The sequence below is a fragment of the Staurois parvus genome, unplaced genomic scaffold (assembly GCF_062004578.1).
Source record: "Staurois parvus isolate SC_StPar_1 unplaced genomic scaffold, SC_StPar_1.0 ptg001207l, whole genome shotgun sequence".
Taxonomy (NCBI): domain Eukaryota; kingdom Metazoa; phylum Chordata; class Amphibia; order Anura; family Ranidae; genus Staurois; species Staurois parvus.
In genome coordinates, this window is record NW_028319003.1 from 645,027 (window position 1) to 664,255 (window position 19,229).

General features: G+C 47.1%; 1 protein-coding gene across 1 annotated transcript; it reads left to right on the top strand.

Annotated features, from left to right (window-relative positions):
* Nucleotides 1-2,394: 2,394 nt before the first annotated feature.
* LOC149438203 (olfactory receptor 52K2-like) lies at nucleotides 2,395-3,355 on the top strand. The gene has a single exon (XM_089660149.1). The coding sequence runs from the start codon at nucleotides 2,408-2,410 to the stop codon at nucleotides 3,353-3,355; it is 948 nt and encodes a 315-aa protein (XP_089516275.1). The 5' UTR covers nucleotides 2,395-2,407.
* The last annotated feature ends 15,874 nt before the right edge of the window (nucleotides 3,356-19,229 follow it).

The window sequence follows — 19,229 nt, forward strand, 5'->3', positions numbered from 1 at the left end:
GAGAGGAGTATAGAGAACATAGAAGAATGAGAGGAGTATAGAGAACATAGAAGAACGAGAGGAGTGTAGAGAACATAGAAGAAGGAGAGGAGTATAGAGAACATAGAAGAAGGAGAGGAGTGTAGAGAACATAGAAGAAGGAGAGGAGTGTAGAGAACATAGAAGAACGAGAGGAGTATAGAGAACATAGAAGAAGGAGAGGAGTGTAGAGAACATAGAAGAAGGAGAGGAGTATAGAGAACATAGAAAAAGGAGAGGAGTATAGAGAACATAGAAGAACAAGAGGAGTATAGAGAACATAGAAGAACATAGAGAACATAGAAGAACGAGAGGAGTATAGAGAACATAGAAGAACGAGAGGAGTATAGAGAACATAGAACAAGGAGAGGAGTATAGAGAACATAGAAGAACGAGAGGAGTATAGAGAACATAGAACAAGGAGAGGAGTATAGAGAACATAGAAGAACGAGAGGAGTGTAGAGAACATAGAAGAAGGAGAGGAGTATAGAGAACATAGAAGAACGAGAGGAGTGTAGAGAACATAGAAGAACAAGAGGAGTATAGAGAACATAGAAGAAGGAGAGGAGTATAGAGAACATAGAACAAGGAGAGGAGTATAGAGAACATAGAAGAAGGAGAGGAGTATAGAGAACATAGAAGAACGAGAGGAGTATAGAGAACATAGAAGAAGGAGAGGAGTATAGAGAACATAGAACAAGGAGAGGAGTATAGAGAACATAGAAGAACGAGAGGAGTATAGAGAACATAGAACAAGGAGAGGAGTATAGAGAACATAGAAGAACGAGAGGAGTGTAGAGAACATAGAAGAAGGAGAGGAGTATAGAGAACATAGAACAAGGAGAGGAGTATAGAGAACATAGAAGAACGAGAGGACTGTAGAGAACATAGAAGAAGGAGAGGAGTATAGAGAACATAGAAGAACGAGAGGAGTGTAGAGAACATAGAAGAACAAAAGGAGTATAGAGAACATAGAAGAAGGAGAGGAGTATAGAGAACATAGAAGAACGAGAGGAGTATAGAGAACATAGAAGAACGAGAGGAGTATAGAGAACATAGAAGAACGAGAGGAGTATAGAGAACATAGAAGAAGGAGAGGAGTATAGAGAACATAGAAGAATGAGAGGAGTATAGAGAACATAGAACAAGGAGAGGAGTATAGAGAACATAGAACAAGGAGAGGAGTATAGAGAACATAGAAGGAGAGTAGTACTGAGAACATAGACCAAGGAGAGGAGGTACAAAACATTGGGATTTTACTCTGGCAGATGTTAGGTGACCATGAAATGTCCTCCACCATGACAATGAAGTGACATCATCCATTTCAGGAAGGTGTCCAGTAATCTCAATGACTGGATATCCTCCAAATACTTCCGAGTTTTTTCCTGGTGGATTGGCGCCCCATAGATCAGATTCCCCCCAGTCTCTGCCCACTGGTCAGTGTCCTTGTAGACCGTATTGGACAGAGAATTGGTGGTGCAGGTTCTCGGTCCTTCTTGGTTTTATCTCATGGTGGATTTGCGCCCCATAGATCAGATTCCCTCCAGTCTCTGCCCACTGGTCAGTGTCCTTGTAGACCGTATTGGACGGAGAATTGGTGGTGCAGGTTCTCGGTCCTTCTTGGTTTTATCTCATGGTGGATTGGCGCCCCATAGATCAGATACCCCCCAGTCTCTGCCCACTGGTCAGTGTCCTTGTAGACCGTATTGGACGGAGAATTGGTGGTGCAGGTTCTCGGTCCTTCTTGGTTTTATCTCATGGTGGATTTGCGCCCCATAGATCAGATTCCCTCCAGTCTCTGTCCACTGGTCAGTGTCCTTGTAGACCGTATTGGACGGAGAATTGGTGGTGCAGGTTCTCAGTTCTTCTTGGTTTTATCTCATGGTGGATTTGCGCCCCATAGATCAGATTCCCTCCAGTCTCTGTCCACTGGTCAGTGTCCTTGTAGACCGTATTGGACGGAGAATTGGTTTTGCAGATTCTCGGTTCTTCCTGGTTTTATCTCATGGTGGATTTGTGCCCCAGTGATCAGATTTCCCCCAGTCTCTGCCCTCTGGTCAGTGTCCTTGTAGACCGTTTTGGACGGAGAATTGGTGGTGCAGGTTCTCGGTTCTTCTTGGTTTTATCTCATGGTGGATTTGTGCCCCAGTGTTCGGATTTCCCCTAGTCTCTGCCCTCTGGTCAGTGTCCATGTAGACCGCATTGGACGGAGAATTGGTGGTGCAGGTTCTCGGTTCTTCTTGGTTTTATCTCATTTCGGGTCTCCAAGACAGAAGATCTGTGAATAAATTTGCACTTTTTATGGGTACAGATAATGTAAACAATTTTCAATATCTATTTATGTTTACTTTCATTGCAGGTGAAAAACGTTCGGCCAAAAAAAAAGAAGATGTTGAATACAACCTCCTCTCACCCGACATATTTTACACTTCTTGGAATTCCTGGCCTTGAACCCTTTTATGTCTCCATAGCATTCATCTTCTTCTTGGTGTATGTCATCTCCCTGTTAGGAAACTTGATCCTTCTGTTCATCATCAGACTAGACCGGAGCCTCCATGAGCCCATGTACATTTTCCTCTCCATGCTGTCCTCCATAGACCTTGTCCTGACCAGCACCACTACGCCAAAGGTGTTGGCCATCCTTTGGTTGGACGCCAAAGAAATTTACTTTGAGGCCTGCCTGACCCAGATGTTCTTCATCCACTCTTTTGCTTGCATAGAGTCTTCGATACTGCTCGCTATGGCGTTTGACCGGTATGTTGCCATCTGCCATCCTTTACGGTACAATTCAATGTTGACCATTCGCGGGGTTCTATTAATTGGGTTAGGTTCTGTTGGAAGAGGGGTTGGAGCTGCCATGCCCTTACCAATCCTCTTCAGGAAATTATCTCTGTGCGACAACAAGGTCATCCATCACTCCTTTTGTGACCACATAGCGGTGGTGAAGTTGTCATGCTCGGACGCCACTTTAAACAGTATTTATGGATTAGTGGTGGCTCTTCTTGTAGCGGCCGTAGACTTGGTCTTCATAGCCTGGTCCTATGTTCTCATCCTTCATGCAGTGTTCCGGCTGAAGTCTCGAGAGGCCCAGCTGAAGGCTCTCAGTACCTGCGCCTCCCATATCGGTGCCATCCTAGTCTTCTACCTCACCGTTGTCCTCTCGTCTGTGGTCCAGAGGTTCGGGAAGACTGTCCCCCTCTATGTCCTTATTCTTCTGGCCAATGTCTACTTGATGCTGCCCCCGTTCATCAACCCCCTGATCTACGGAATAAGGACCAAGCAGATCCGACACAGGATACTGATTCTGTTACATTGTGAGGGTTCAAATAAAGATTGAAAGTTTGTATCACGACAACGTAACAACCGATACCGACTTTGCTACATTTATTGGTATTCAGTATTTTATTAATATTCAGAGCTAGATATGGGCTTTCATTCCCCCTTGTCTATGCCATGGTTCTAGAATGTATACATTGTATGAGATCCCATTGGACTGGTTATAGAATGTGCACATTATATGAGATCCCATTGGACTGGTTCTAGAATGTATACATTGTATGAGATCCCATTGGACTGGTTCTAGAATGTATACATTATATGAGATCCCATTGGACTGGTTCTACAATGTATACATTATATGAGATCCCATTGGACTGGTTCTACAATGTATACATTATATGAGATCACATTGGACTAGTTCTACAATGTATACATTATATGAGATCCCATTGGACTGGTTCTAGAATGTACACATTGTATGAGATCCCATTGGACTGGTTCTAGAATGTATACATTATATGAGATCCCATTGGACTGGTTCTAGAATGTACACATTGTATGAGATCCCATTGGACTGGTTCTAGGATGTATACATTATATGAGATCCCATTGGACTGGTTCTAGAATGTACACATTATATGAGATCCCATTGGACTGGTTCTACAATGTATACATTATATGAGATCCCATTGGACTGGTTCTACAATGTATACATTATATGAGATCCCATTGGACTGGTTCTACAATGTATACATTATATGAGATCCCATTGGACTGGTTCTAGAATGTACACATTATATGAGATCCCATTGGACTGGTTCTACAATGTATACATTATATGAGATCCCATTGGACTGGTTCTACAATGTATACATTATATGAGATCCCATTGGACTGGTTCTAGAATATACACATTATATGAGATCCCATTGGACTGGTTCTACAATGTATACATTATATGAGATCCCATTGGACTGGTTCTAGAATGTACACATTATATGAGATCCCATTGGACTGGTTCTAGAATGTACACATTATATGAGATCCCATTGGACTGGTTCTAGAATGTATACATTATATGAGATCCCATTGGACTGGTTCTACAATGTATACATTATATAAGATCCCATTGGACCGGTTCTAGAATGTATACATTATATGAGATCCCATTGGACTGGTTCTAGAATGTATACATTATATGAGATCCCATTGGACTGGTTCTAGAATGTATACATTATATGAGATCCCATTGGACTGGTTCTAGAATATACACATTATATGAGATCCCATTGGACTGGTTCTACAATGTATACATTATATGAGATCCCATTGGACTGGTTCTAGAATGTACACATTATATGAGATCCCATTGGACTGGTTCTAGAATGTACACATTATATGAGATCCCATTGGACTGGTTCTAGAATGTATACATTATATGAGATCCCATTGGACTGGTTCTACAATGTATACATTATATAAGATCCCATTGGACCGGTTCTAGAATGTATACATTATATGAGATCCCATTGGACTGGTTCTAGAATGTATACATTATATGAGATCCCATTGGACTGGTTCTACAATGTATACATTATATGAGATCCCATTGGACTGGTTCTAGAATATACACATTATATGAGATCCCATTGGACTGGTTCTACAATGTATACATTATATGAGATCCCATTGGACTGGTTCTAGAATGTACACATTATATGAGATCCAATTGGACTGGTTCTAGAATGTACACATTATATGAGATCCCATTGGACTGGTTCTAGAATGTATACATTATATGAGATCCCATTGGACTTGTTCTAGAATGTATACATTATATGAGATCCCATTGGACTGGTTCTACAATGTATACATTATATGTGATCCCATTGGACTGGTTCTACAATGTATACATTATATGAGATCCCATTGGACTGGTTCTACAATGTATACATTATATGAGATCCCATTGGACTGGTTCTACAATGTATACATTATATGAGATCCCATTGGACTGGTTCTACAATGTATACATTATATGAGATCCCATTGGACTGGTTCTACAATGTATACATTATATGAGATCCCATTGGACTGGTTCTAGAATATACACATTATATGAGATCCCATTGGACTGGTTCTACAATGTATACATTATATGAGATCCCATTGGACTGGTTCTACAATGTATACATTATATGAGATCCCATTGGACCGGTTCTACAATGTATACATTATATGAGATCCCATTGGACTGGTTCTAGAATGTATACATTATATGAGATCCCATTGGACTGGTTCTACAATGTATACATTATATGAGATCCCATTGGACTGGTTCTACAATGTATACATTATATGAGATCCCATTGGACTGGTTCTAGAATATACACATTATATGAGATCCCATTGGACTGGTTCTACAATGTATACATTATATGAGATCCCATTGGACTGGTTCTAGAATGTACACATTATATGAGATCCCATTGGACTGGTTCTAGAATGTACACATTATATGAGATCCCATTGGACTGGTTCTAGAATGTATACATTATATGAGATCCCATTGGACTGGTTCTAGAATGTATACATTGTATGAGATCCCATTGGACTGGTTCTACAATGTATACATTATATGAGATCCCATTGGACTGGTTCTACAATGTATACATTATATGAGATCCCATTGGACTGGTTCTACAATGTATACATTATATGAGATCCCATTGGACTGGTTCTACAATGTATACATTATATGAGATCCCATTGGACTGGTTCTACAATGTATACATTATATGAGATCCCATTGGACTGGTTCTACAATGTATACATTATATGAGATCCCATTGGACTGGTTCTAGAATATACACATTATATGAGATCCCATTGGACTGGTTCTAGAATATACACATTATATGAGATCCCATTGGACTGATTCTAGAATGTATACATTGTATGAGATCCCATTGGACTGGTTCTAGAATGTATACATTATATGAGATCCCATTGGACTGGTTCTAGAATGTATACATTATATGTGATCCCATTGGACTGGTTCTACAATGTATACATTATATGAGATCCCATTGGACTGGTTCTACAATGTATACATTATATGAGATCCCATTGGACTGGTTCTAGAATATACACATTATATGAGATCCCATTGGACTGGTTCTAGAATGTATACATTGTATGAGATCCCATTGGACTGGTTCTAGAATGTATACATTATATGAGATCCCATTGGACTGATTCTAGAATGTATACATTATATGAGATCCCATTGGACTGGTTCTACAATGTATACATTATATGAGATCCCATTGGACTGGTTCTACAATGTATACATTATATGAGATCCCATTGGACTGGTTCTACAATGTATACATTATATGAGATCCCATTGGACTGGTTCTACAATGTATACATTATATGAGATCCCATTGGACTGGTTCTACAATGTATACATTATATGAGATCCCATTGGACTGGTTCTACAATGTATACATTATATGAGATCCCATTGGACTGGTTCTACAATGTATACATTATATGAGATCCCATTGGACTGGTTCTAGAATATACACATTATATGAGATCCCATTGGACTGGTTCTAGAATATACACATTATATGAGATCCCATTGGACTGATTCTAGAATGTATACATTGTATGAGATCCCATTGGACTGGTTCTAGAATGTATACATTATATGAGATCCCATTGGACTGATTCTACAATGTATACATTATATGAGATCCCATTGGACTGGTTCTACAATGTATACATTATATGAGATCCCATTGGACTGGTTCTACAATGTATACATTATATGAGATCCCATTGGACTGGTTCTACAATGTATACATTATATGAGATCCCATTGGACTGGTTCTACAATGTATACATTATATGAGATCCCATTGGACTGGTTCTAGAATATACACATTATATGAGATCCCATTGGACTGGTTCTACAATGTATACATTATATGAGATCCCATTGGACTGGTTCTAGAATGTATACATTATATGAGATCCCATTGGACCGGTTCTAGAATGTACACATTATATGAGATCCCATTGGACTGGTTCTAGAATGTATACATTATATGAGATCCCATTGGATTGCTTCTAGAATGTATACATTATATGAGATCCCATTGGAAGGGTTCTAGAATGTATACATTATATGAGATCCCATTGGACTGGTTCTACAATGTATACATTATATGAGATCCCATTGGACTGGTTCTACAATGTACACATTATGTGAGATCCCATTGGACTGGTTCTGGAATGTATACATTATGTGAGATCCCATTGGACTGGTTCTAGAATGTTTACATTATATGAGATCCCATTGGACTGGTTCTACAATGTATACATTATATGAGATCCCATTGGACTGGTTCTGGAATGTATACATTATATGAGATCCCATTGGACTGGTTCTGGAATGTATACATTATATAAGATCCCATTGGACTGGTTCTAGAATGTACACATTATATGAGATCCCATTGGACTGGTTCTACAATGTATACATTATATGAGATCCCATTGGACTGGTTCTACAATGTATACATTATATGAGATCCCATTGGACTGGTTCTGGAATGTATACATTATATGAGATCCCATTGGACTGGTTCTGAAATGTATACATTATATGAGATCCCATTGGACTGGTTCTGGAATGTATACATTATATGAGATCCCATTGGACTGGTTCTACAATGTATACATTATATGAGATCCCATTGGACTGGTTCTACAATGTATACATTATATGAGATCCCATTGGACTGGTCCTAGAATGTATACATTATATGAGATCCCATTGGACTGGTTCTAGAATGTATACATTATATGAGATCCCATTGGACTGGTTCTAGAATGTATACATTATATGAGATCCCATTGGACTGGTTCTACAATGTATACATTATATGAGATCCCATTGGACTGGTTCTAGAATGTATACATTATATGAGATCCCATTGGACTGGTTCTAGAATGTACACATTATATGAGATCCCATTGGACCGGTTCTACAATGTATACATTATATGAGATCCCATTGGACTGGTTCTACAATGTACACATTATGTGAGATCCCATTGGACTGGTTCTGGAATGTATACATTATGTGAGATCCCATTGGACTGGTTCTAGAATGTTTACATTATATGAGATCCCATTGGACTGGTTCTACAATGTATACATTATATGAGATCCCATTGGACTGGTTCTGGAATGTATACATTATATGAGATCCCATTGGACTGGTTCTGAAATGTATACATTATATGAGATCCCATTGGACTGGTTCTGGAATGTATACATTATATGAGATCCCATTGGACTGGTCCTAGAATGTACACATTATATGAGATCCCATTGGACTGGTTCTACAATGTATACATTATATGAGATCCCATTGGACTGGTTCTAGAATGTACACATTATATGAGATCCCATTGGACTGGTTCTACAATGTATACATTATATGAGATCCCATTGGACTGGTTCTACAATGTATACATTATATGAGATCCCATTGGACTGGTTCTACAATGTATACATTATATGAGATCCCATTGGACTGGTTCTACAATGTATACATTATATGAGATCCCATTGGACTGGTTCTAGAATATACACATTATATGAGATCCCATTGGACTGGTTCTGGAATGTATACATTATATGAGATCCCATTGGACTGGTTCTACAATGTATACATTATATGAGATCCCATTGGACTGGTTCTAGAATGTATACATTATATGATATCCCATTGGACTGGTTCTACAATGTATACATTATATGAGATCCCATTGGACTGGTTCTACAATGTATACATTATATGAGATCCCATTGGACTGGTTCTACAATGTATACATTATATGAGATCCCATTGGACTGGTTCTACAATGTATACATTATATGAGATCCCATTGGACTGGTTCTACAATGTATACATTATATGAGATCCCATTGGACTGGTTCTAGAATGTATACATTATATGAGATCCCATTGGACTGGTTCTGGAATGTATGCATTATATGAGATCCCATTGGACCGGTTCTAGATTCTATGTAGAATATCTGAGGGGTTTTCAGGTTCTATGGTTCTTAGAGGACAACAATGAACTTTAAATGTTAGAAGCGCTGCACTTGGTGCTGAACATCGACACTCCCCTTCAGCTGCACCGGCACACAAGGCCCAGTACCAGCGCCGACCCAAACTGATCCAACAGAATAGAAATGTTTTGCTGTGTGATGAGACATGTCTTGTATCCAATACAAAGGATGATAATATTGTCCAAACAAAAATGTCATATGTCTACCAACAGCATAAATCCCCCAAAAAACAGCTGCCTAAAAATTGGTCCCCGAAATACCACTCATATCCACTCATAACTGAGCAAGGGCGGACTGGGCCACTTCTAATCCTGCTATGAAGTAGTGGGTAAGAAATCCCACCCACACTTTCCCTGGCCAGGAATCCCACCCACACTTCCCCTGGACAGGGAACCCACCCACACTTCCCCTGGCCAGGAATCCCACCCACACTTCCCCTGGCCATGAATCCCACCCACACTTCCCCTGGCCAGGAATCCCACCCACACTTCCCCTGGCCAGGAATCCCACCCACACTTCCCCTGGCCAGGAATCCCACCCACACTTCCCCTGGCCAGGAATCCCACCCACACTTCCCCTGGCCAGGGAACCCACCCACACTTCCCCTGGCCAGGGAACCCACCCACACTTCCCCTGGCCAGGAATCCCACCCACACTTCCCCTGGCCATGAATCCCACCCACACTTCTCCTGGCCAGGAATCCCACCCACACTTCCCCTGGCCAGGAATCCCACCCACACTTCCCCTGGCCAGAAATCCCACCTACACTTCCCCTGGCCAGGAATCCCACCCACACTTCCCCTGGCCAGGAATCCCACCCACACTTCCCCTGGCCAGGAATCCCACCCACCCTTCCCCTGGCCAGGGAACCCACCCACACTTCCCCTGGCCAGGGAACCCACCCACACTTCCCCAGGGCAGGGAACCCACCCACACTTCCCCAGGGCAGGGAACCCACCCACACTTCCCCAGGCCAGGAATCCCACCCACACTTCCCCTGGCCAGGAATCCCACCCACACTTCCCCTGGCCAGGAATCCCACCCACACTTCCCCTGGTCAGAAATCCAACCCACATTTCCCCTGGCCAGGAATCCCACCCACACTTCCCCTGGTCAGAAATCCCACCCACACTTCCCCAGGGCAGGGAACCCACCCACACTTCCCCTGGCCAGGAATCCCACCCACACTTCCCCAGGGCAGGGATTCCACCCACACTTCCCCTGGCCAGGAATCCCACCCACACTTCCCCTGGCCAGGAATTCCACCCACACTTCCCCAGGGCAGGGATCCCACCCACACTTCCCCTGGCCAGGAATCCCACCCACACTTCCCCTGGCGAGGAATCCCACCCACACTTCCCCTGGTCAGGAATCCCTCCCACACTTCCCCTGGCCAGGAATCTCACCCGCACTTCCCCTGGCCAGGAATCCCTCCCACACTTCCCCTGGCCATGAATCCCACCCACACTTTCCCTGGCCAGGAATCCCACCCACACTTCCCCTGGCCAGAAATCCCACCCACACTTCCCCTGGCCAGGAATCTCACCCACACTTCCCCTGGCCAGGAATCCCACCCACACTTCCCCTGGCCAGAAATCCCACCCACACTTCCCCTGGCCAGGAATCGCACCCACACTTCCCCTGGCCAGGAATCCCACCCACACTTCCCCTGGCCAGGAATCCCACCCACCCTTCCCCTTGCCAGGGAACCCACCCACACTTCCCCTGGCCAGGGAACCCACCCACACTTCCCCAGGGCAGGGAACCCACCCACACTTCCCCAGGGCAGGGAACCCACCCACACTTCCCCAGGGCAGGGATTCCACCCACACTTCCCCTGGCCAGGAATCCCACCCACACTTCCCCTGGCCAGGAATCCCACCCACACTTCCCCTGGTCAGAAATCCAACCCACACTTCCCCTGGCCAGGAATCCCACCCACACTTCCCCTGGTCAGAAATCCCACCCACACTTCCCCAGGGCAGGGAACCCACCCACACTTCCCCTGGCTAGGAACCCACCCACACTTCCCCTGGCCAGGAATCCCACCCACACTTCCCCAGGGCAGGGATTCCAACCACACTTCCCCTGGCCAGGAATCCCACCCACACTTCCCCTGGCCAGGAATCCCACCCACACTTCCCCTGGCCAGGAATCCCACCCACACTTCCCCAGGGCAGGGATCCCACCCACACTTCCCCTGGCCAGGAATCCCACCCACACTTCCCCTGGCGAGGAATCCCACCCACACTTCCCCTGGTCAGGAATCCCTCCCACACTTCCCCTGGCCAGGAATCCCACCCACACTTCCCCTGGCCAGGAATCCCTCCCACACTTCCCCTGGCCATGAATCCCACCCACACTTTCCCTGGCCAGGAATCCCACCCACACTTCCCCTGGCCAGAAATCCCACCCACACTTCCCCTGGCCAGGAATCCCACCCACACTTCCCCTGGCCAGGAATCCCACCCACACTTCCCCTGGCCAGGAATCCCACCCACACTTCCCCTGGCCTGGAATCCCACCCACACTTCCCCTGGCCAGGAATCCCTCCCACACTTCCCCTGGCCAGGAATCCCTCCCACACTTCCCCTGGCCAGGAATCCCACCCACACTTCCCCTGGCCAGGAATCCCACCCACACTTCCCCTGGCCTGGAATCCCACCCACACTTCCCCTGGCCAGGAATCCCACCCACTCTTCCCCTGGCCAGGAATCCCACCCACACTTCCCCAGGCCAGGAATCCCACCCACACTTCCCCAGGGCAGGGAACCCACCAACATTTCCCATGGCCAGGAATCCCACCAACACATCCCCTGGCCAGAAATCCCACCCACACTTCCCCTGGCCATGAATCCCACCCACACTTCCCCTGGCCAGGAATCCCACCCACACTTCCCCTGGCCAGAAATCCCACCCACACTTCCCCTGGCCAGGAATCCCACCCACACTTCCCCTGGCCAGAAATAACACCCACACTTCCCCTGGCCAGAAATCCCACCCACACTTCCCCTGGCCAGGAATCCCACCCACACTTCCCCAGGGCAGGGATCCCACCCACACTTCCCCTGGCCAGGAATCCCACCCACACTTCCCCAGGGCAGGGATCCCACCCACACTTCCCCTGGCCAGGAATCCCACCCACACTTCCCCTGGCCAGGAATCCTACCCACACTTCCCCAGGGCAGGGAACCCACCCACACTTCACCTGGCCATGAATCCCACCCACACTTCCCCTGGCCATGAATCCCACCCACACTTCCCCTGGCCATGAATCCCACCCACACTTCCCCTGGCCATGAATCCCACCCACACTTCCCCTGACCAGGAATCCCACCCACACTTCCCCAGGGCAGGGAACCCACCCACACTTCCCCTGGCTAGGAACCCACCCACACTTCCCCTCGCCAGGAATTCCACCTACACTTTCCCTGGCCAGGAAACCCACCCACACTTCCCCAGGGCAGGGAATCCCACCCACACTTCTCCTGGCCAGGAATCCCACCCACACTTCCCCAGGGCAGGGAACCCACCCACACTTCCCCTGGCTAGGAACCCACCCACACTTCCCCTCGCCAGGAATTCCACCTACACTTTCCCTGGCCAGGAAACCCACCCACACTTCCCCAGGGCAGGGATTCCCACCCACACTTCTCCTGGCCAGGAATCCCACCCACACTTCCCCAGGGCAGGGAACCCACCCACACTTCCCCTGGCTAGGAACCCACCCACACTTCCCCTCGCCAGGAATTCCACCTACACTTTCCCTGGCCAGGAAACCCACCCACACTTCCCCAGGGCAGGGAATCCCACCCACACTTCTCCTGGCCAGGAATCCCACCCACACCTCCCCGGCCAGAAATCCCACCCACACCTCCCCTGGCCAGGAATCCCACCCACACTTCCCCTGGCTAGGAACCCACCCACACTTCCCCTGGCCAGGAATCCCACCCACACTTCCCCAGGGCAGGGAACCCACCCACACTTCCCCTGGCCAGAAATCCCACCCACACTTCCCCAGGGCAGGGAACCCACCCACACTTCCCCTGGCCAGAAATCCCACCCACACTTCCCCAGGGCAGGGAACCCACCCACACTTCCCCAGGGCAGGGAACCCACCCACACTTCCCCTGGCCATGAATCCCACCCACACTTCCCCTGGCCAGGAATCCCACCCACACTTCCCCTGGCCAGGAATCCCACCCACACTTCCCCTGGCCAGAAATCCCACCCACACTTCCTCAGGGCAGGGAATCCACCCACACTTCTCCTTGCCAGGAATCCCACCCACACTTTCCCCGGCCAGGGAACCTGCCCACACTTCCCCGCGCTAGGAATCCCCACACTTCCCCTGGCCAGGAATCCCACCCACACTTCCCCAGGGCAGGGAACCTATCCACACTTTCCCTGGCCAGGGAACCTGCCCACTCTTCACCAGGGTAGGGAACCCACCCACATTTCCCTGGCCAGGAAACACACCCACATGTTCCCTGGCTAGGGAACTCACCACTTTTCCCCTGCTCAGGGAACCCATGCACTCTTCCCCTGGCCAGGGAAATTACAACACTTCCCCTGGCAAGGAAATTACCCACTCTTTCCCTGGTCAGGGAACTCACCCATTTTTCTCCTATTCATTGTACCCACCCACTCTTTCCCTGGTCAGGGAACTCACCCATTTTTCTCCTATTCATTGTACCCACCCACACTTTTCCTGGCCAGGGAACCCACCCACTTTTTCCTATGCAGGAAACCCGCCTATATTTTCCCCGGTCACTAAATGCACCCACGCCTTTCCTGGCCAGGAAACCCACTCACACTTCCTTCTGCCATGAGACCCACTCAGGGGCGGACTGATCATTTGGAAACTCGGGCACTGCCCGGGGGCCCGGGGTCAGTAGGGGGCCCCATGAGATGCCCCTGGTACCTTTTTTCACAGGCTTTTTTGAGTGTGGGCAAGGACACGGTGGCCCCATGATCCCCTATTGCCTGGGGGCCATAGGAGTTGTCAGTCCGCCCCTGGACCCACCCACACTTCCCATGGTCAGGGAACCCACCCACTTTTACCCTGGCCGGGGAACCCACCCACACTTCCCCTAGCCAGGCAACCCATGCACGCTTCCCCTGGCTTGGAAACCCACCTCGACGTTCCCTGGCCAGAGGACCCTCCTATACTTTACCTGGCCAAGAAAACCACCCACACCTCCCCTGGCCAAAAAAACTATCCAAACTTCCCCTGGCTTGGGGAACCCACCCACACTTCCTGTGGCCACGGAACCCACCTACACTTCCCATGTCCAGGGAAGCCACCCACACTTCCCATGGCTAGGAAACCATCCCACATTTTCCCTGGCCAAGGAACCCACCTACTCTTCCCCTGGCCAAGGAACCCACCTAAACGTCCTCTGGCCAAAAAACCCACCCACTCCCTGGTCATGGAAGCCACCCACTCTTCCCTTGGCTACAGAACTCACCCATTGTTTCCCTGGCCAGGAAACCTCTGTTCACTTCCTCTGGTCAGGGAAGCCACCCACTCTTCCCTTGGCTACAGATCCCACCCACACTTCCCTGGCCAGAAAACCTATGCTCACTTCCTCTGGTCATGGAAGCCACCCACTCTTCCCTTGGCTACAGAACCCACCCACACTTCCCTTAGCCAGGTTCTAGAGCTGTAATAAATCAGAAATCTTTTGACTTTTTCTTTCTGTCCCTTTCTGGAGCATTATACACATTATCACCACAGCCTGGGGGCACACACAGTACATAGTCCATCAGGTATTAGTCCTGGGGCCATTTGCCACGGTTCATACCTAAAAAAATAAATCAATAGACTAGCAATATCTGAGCACGGCAGATCAGATTCTTCCATTAGCCTGTATAAGTCGCTCATCCCAGCTGGCTTTCTTCGGTAAGGACGTTGGAAAATGATGGCATCTTGGCCTCTAGAAGTCAATGACCTCAGCTGGTGAGGGGTTAATGCAAAATAAACGGGTGAATACTTCTTGATTTTTCTGTCTTGGAAATTATATTCACGAAGATAAGGCGTGTATATTTCTGGAGATGTATGAACCAGAAGGTGACCGACCTTTAATTTCACGCGTCCCCAGGGACAGATATTAATTGGTTCTACATCACCCTATAAATCCCGGAGGTGTCACCAAGATCTCCCAGCTACCTATAAAGTCTTCCTGAGATCAGCATCAGAATTACTGCAGCCTCAGTACTGCCCACCTACCCCAGGATCTGATACAGGTGAGCGAGCTTTCTGATTAGGACAGAGGGGTGCAGAGTGATCCAGACATCGAACCCCATGTTACTGACACCAGACAGCCCCATACAGCCGAATACTGTACGTCACACGGCCCGGGGCTTTTATTATATTTGGTATGAGGTCTTCTCCATCTTATCCAAGTGTTTGTTTACTGTTGCCATATTACCAATAATATCCGCCATGTAATAATTCTGCTTTGTTGAACCCTTTTCCCATCCAGAGGTCATTGACGTGTGGATGATCGGACTGGATCCAACCGTGTCCATAGGCATTGACGTGTGGATGATCGGACTGGATCCAACCTTGTCCATAGGCATTGACGTGTGGATGATCGGACTGGATCCAACCGTGTCCATAGGCATTGACGTGTGGATGATCGGACTGGATCCAACCGTGTCCATAGGCATTGACGTGTGGATGATCGGACTGGATCCAACCGTGTCCATAGGCATTGACGTGTGGATGATCGGACTGGATCCAACCGTGTCCATAGGCATTGACATGTGGGTGATTGGACTGGATCCAACCGTGTCCATAGGCATTGACGTGTGGGTGATCGGACTGGATCCAACCGTGTCCATAGGCATTGACGTGTGGATGATCGGACTGGATCCAACCGTGTCCATAGGCATTGACGTGTGGATGATCGGACTGGATCCAACCGTGTCCATAGGCATTGACGTGTGGATGATCGGACTGGATCCAACCGTGTCCATAGGCATTGACGTGTGGATGATCGGACTGGATCCAACCGTGTCCATAGGCATTGACGTGTGGATGATCGGACTGGATCCAACCGTGTCCATAGGCATTGACGTGTGGGTGATCGGACTGGATCCAACCGTGTCCATAGGCATTGACGTGTGGATGATCGGACTGGATCCAACCTTGTCCATAGGCATTGACGTGTGGATGATCGGACTGGATCCAACCGTGTCCATAGGCATTGACGTGTGGATGATCGGACTGGATCCAACCGTGTCCATAGGCATTGACGTGTGGATGATCGGACTGGATCCAACCGTGTCCATAGGTCATTGACGTGTGGATGATCGGACTGGATCCAACCGTGTCCATAGGCATTGACGTGTGGATGATCGGACTGGATCCAACCGTGTCCATAGGCATTGACGTGTGGATGATCGGACTGGATCCAACCGTGTCCATAGGCATTGACGTGTGGGTGATCGGACTGGATCCAACCGTGTCCATAGTCATTGACGTGTGGATGATCGGACTGGATCTAACCGTGTCCAGAGGTCATTGACGTGTGGATGATCGGACTGGATCCAACCGTGTCCATAGGCATTGACGTGTGGATGATCGGACTGGATCCAACCGTGTCCATAGGCATTGACGTGTGGATGATCGGACTGGATCCAACCGTGTCCATAGGCATTGACGTGTGGATGATCGGACTGGATCCAACCGTGTCCATAGGCATTGACGTGTGGATGATCGGACTGGATCCAACCGTGTCCATAGGCATTGGTTAGCATGACAATTACTCTATAGCTACATTTTTTTTTTCAAGAAACAGTCCTTGGTCACGTTTTTTAATTATCAGCAAAGAAATGCACAAAGCTGTAAAAATAAACGCCAGTTTCTATTTATTTGACACCTTACAGATTTCAATAAAAAAATGTAAAACCCTTTTATTTGTTTTCTTACCTACTTTAATGCACAGCGGCTGCCATTTTTAGCCAGTAAAAATGAACTATGGCCTATAAATATTCTATCATTTCATAAGGTACCAGCAGAGGGAGCTGTCAGCTCCTTTTCACATTTTCTGTGTTTTAAAATGCTTGTTGTTTACAGAGTCCAATAGCTCAATTGGAAACACAAGTCAATTAGTCAGATCACCGGCTTCCCCCCTTTTTTTCTTTTTTTTTAACGACCATCACACCTACATGAGCTTGTTGGTCATTCCATTCCAGAACCATGGCCATTAATGTGGTGTTACCCCCCATGAACATTAATTTTGAGCTGCCCCTCACCCCGCCCCATGTGGATATAACTTCCTCAAACCTTCTGGGAAAGCTTTCCACAAGACATTGGAGGGTGCCTGTGGGAATGTGTGCCCATTTGTGAGGTCAGGTACTGATGTTGGATGAGAAGACCCGGCTCACCATCAGAGTTCCAATTCATCCCAAAGGTTTAATGTGGCATTACCCCCCCATGAACATTGATTTTGAGCTGCCCCTCACCCCACCCCATGTGGATATAACTTCGTCAACCCTTCTGGGAAAGCTTTCCACCAGACATTGGAGGGTGTCTTTGGGAATGTGTGCCCATTTGTGAGGTCAGGTACTGATGTTGGATGAGAAGACCCGGCTCACCATCAGAGTTCCAATTCATCCCAAAGGTTTAATTTGGCATTACCCCCCATGAACAATAATTTTGAGCTGCCCCTCACCCGTCCCATACACATTACTATGGAATTACCCGTCCCCGTTCTTGGTGGGTATAACTTCGTCAACCCTTCTGGGAAAGCTTTCCACAAGACATTGGAGGGTGCCTGTGGGAATGTGTGCCCATTTGTGAGGTCAGGTACTGATGTTGGATGAGAAGACCCAGCTCACCATCAGAGTTCCAATTCATCCCAAAGGTTTAATGTGGCATTACCCCCCCATGAACATTGATTTTGAGCTGCCCCTCACCCCGCTCCATGAGGATATAACTTCCTCAACCCTTCTGGGAAGGCTTTCCACAAGACATTAGAGGGTGTCTGCGGAAATGTGTGCCCATTTGTGAGGTCAGGAACTGATCTTGGATGAGAAGACCCGGCTCACCATCAGAGTTCCAATTCATCCCAAAGGTTTAATGTGGGATTACCCCCCCATGAACATTGATTTTCAGCTGCCCCTCATCCCGCCCCATGTGGTTATAACTTCCTCAACCCTTCTTTGAAGGTTTTCCACAAGACATTGGAGGGTGTCTGTGGGAATTTGTGCCCATTTTAGAGATCAGGTACTGATACTGGATGAGAAGACCTGGCTCATCATCATCATTCCAATTCATCCCACAGGTGTTCAGTAAGGTTGAGGTCAGGGCTCTGTGCAGGACACTCAAGACACTTCCAAAACCATGGTCATTAATATAGATTTGCCCCATTTGTAGCTATAACATCCTCCAATCTTTGGGGAAATCTTTCTACAAGATTTTGGAGGGTGTCTATGGGAATGTATCCCCATTTATGAGGTCAGGTACTGATGTTGTATCAGAAGACCTGGCTCACAGTTGGCGCTCCTATTCATCCCAAAGGTGTTCAGTAAGTTTGAGTTCAGGGCTCTGTGCAGGACACTCGAGTACTTCCACACCAAACTGGTCAAACTGGACATCCCATTCCAAAACTATGGACATTAATATGGAGTTGCCACCCACCCTCTAATGGCCATTACCATGGAATTGTTCCTTTTTTGGCTTTACCATCCTCCACTCATCTGGGAAGACTTTCCACAATATTTTGGAGGACATCTGTGGGAATGTGTGCCCATTTGCAAGGTTA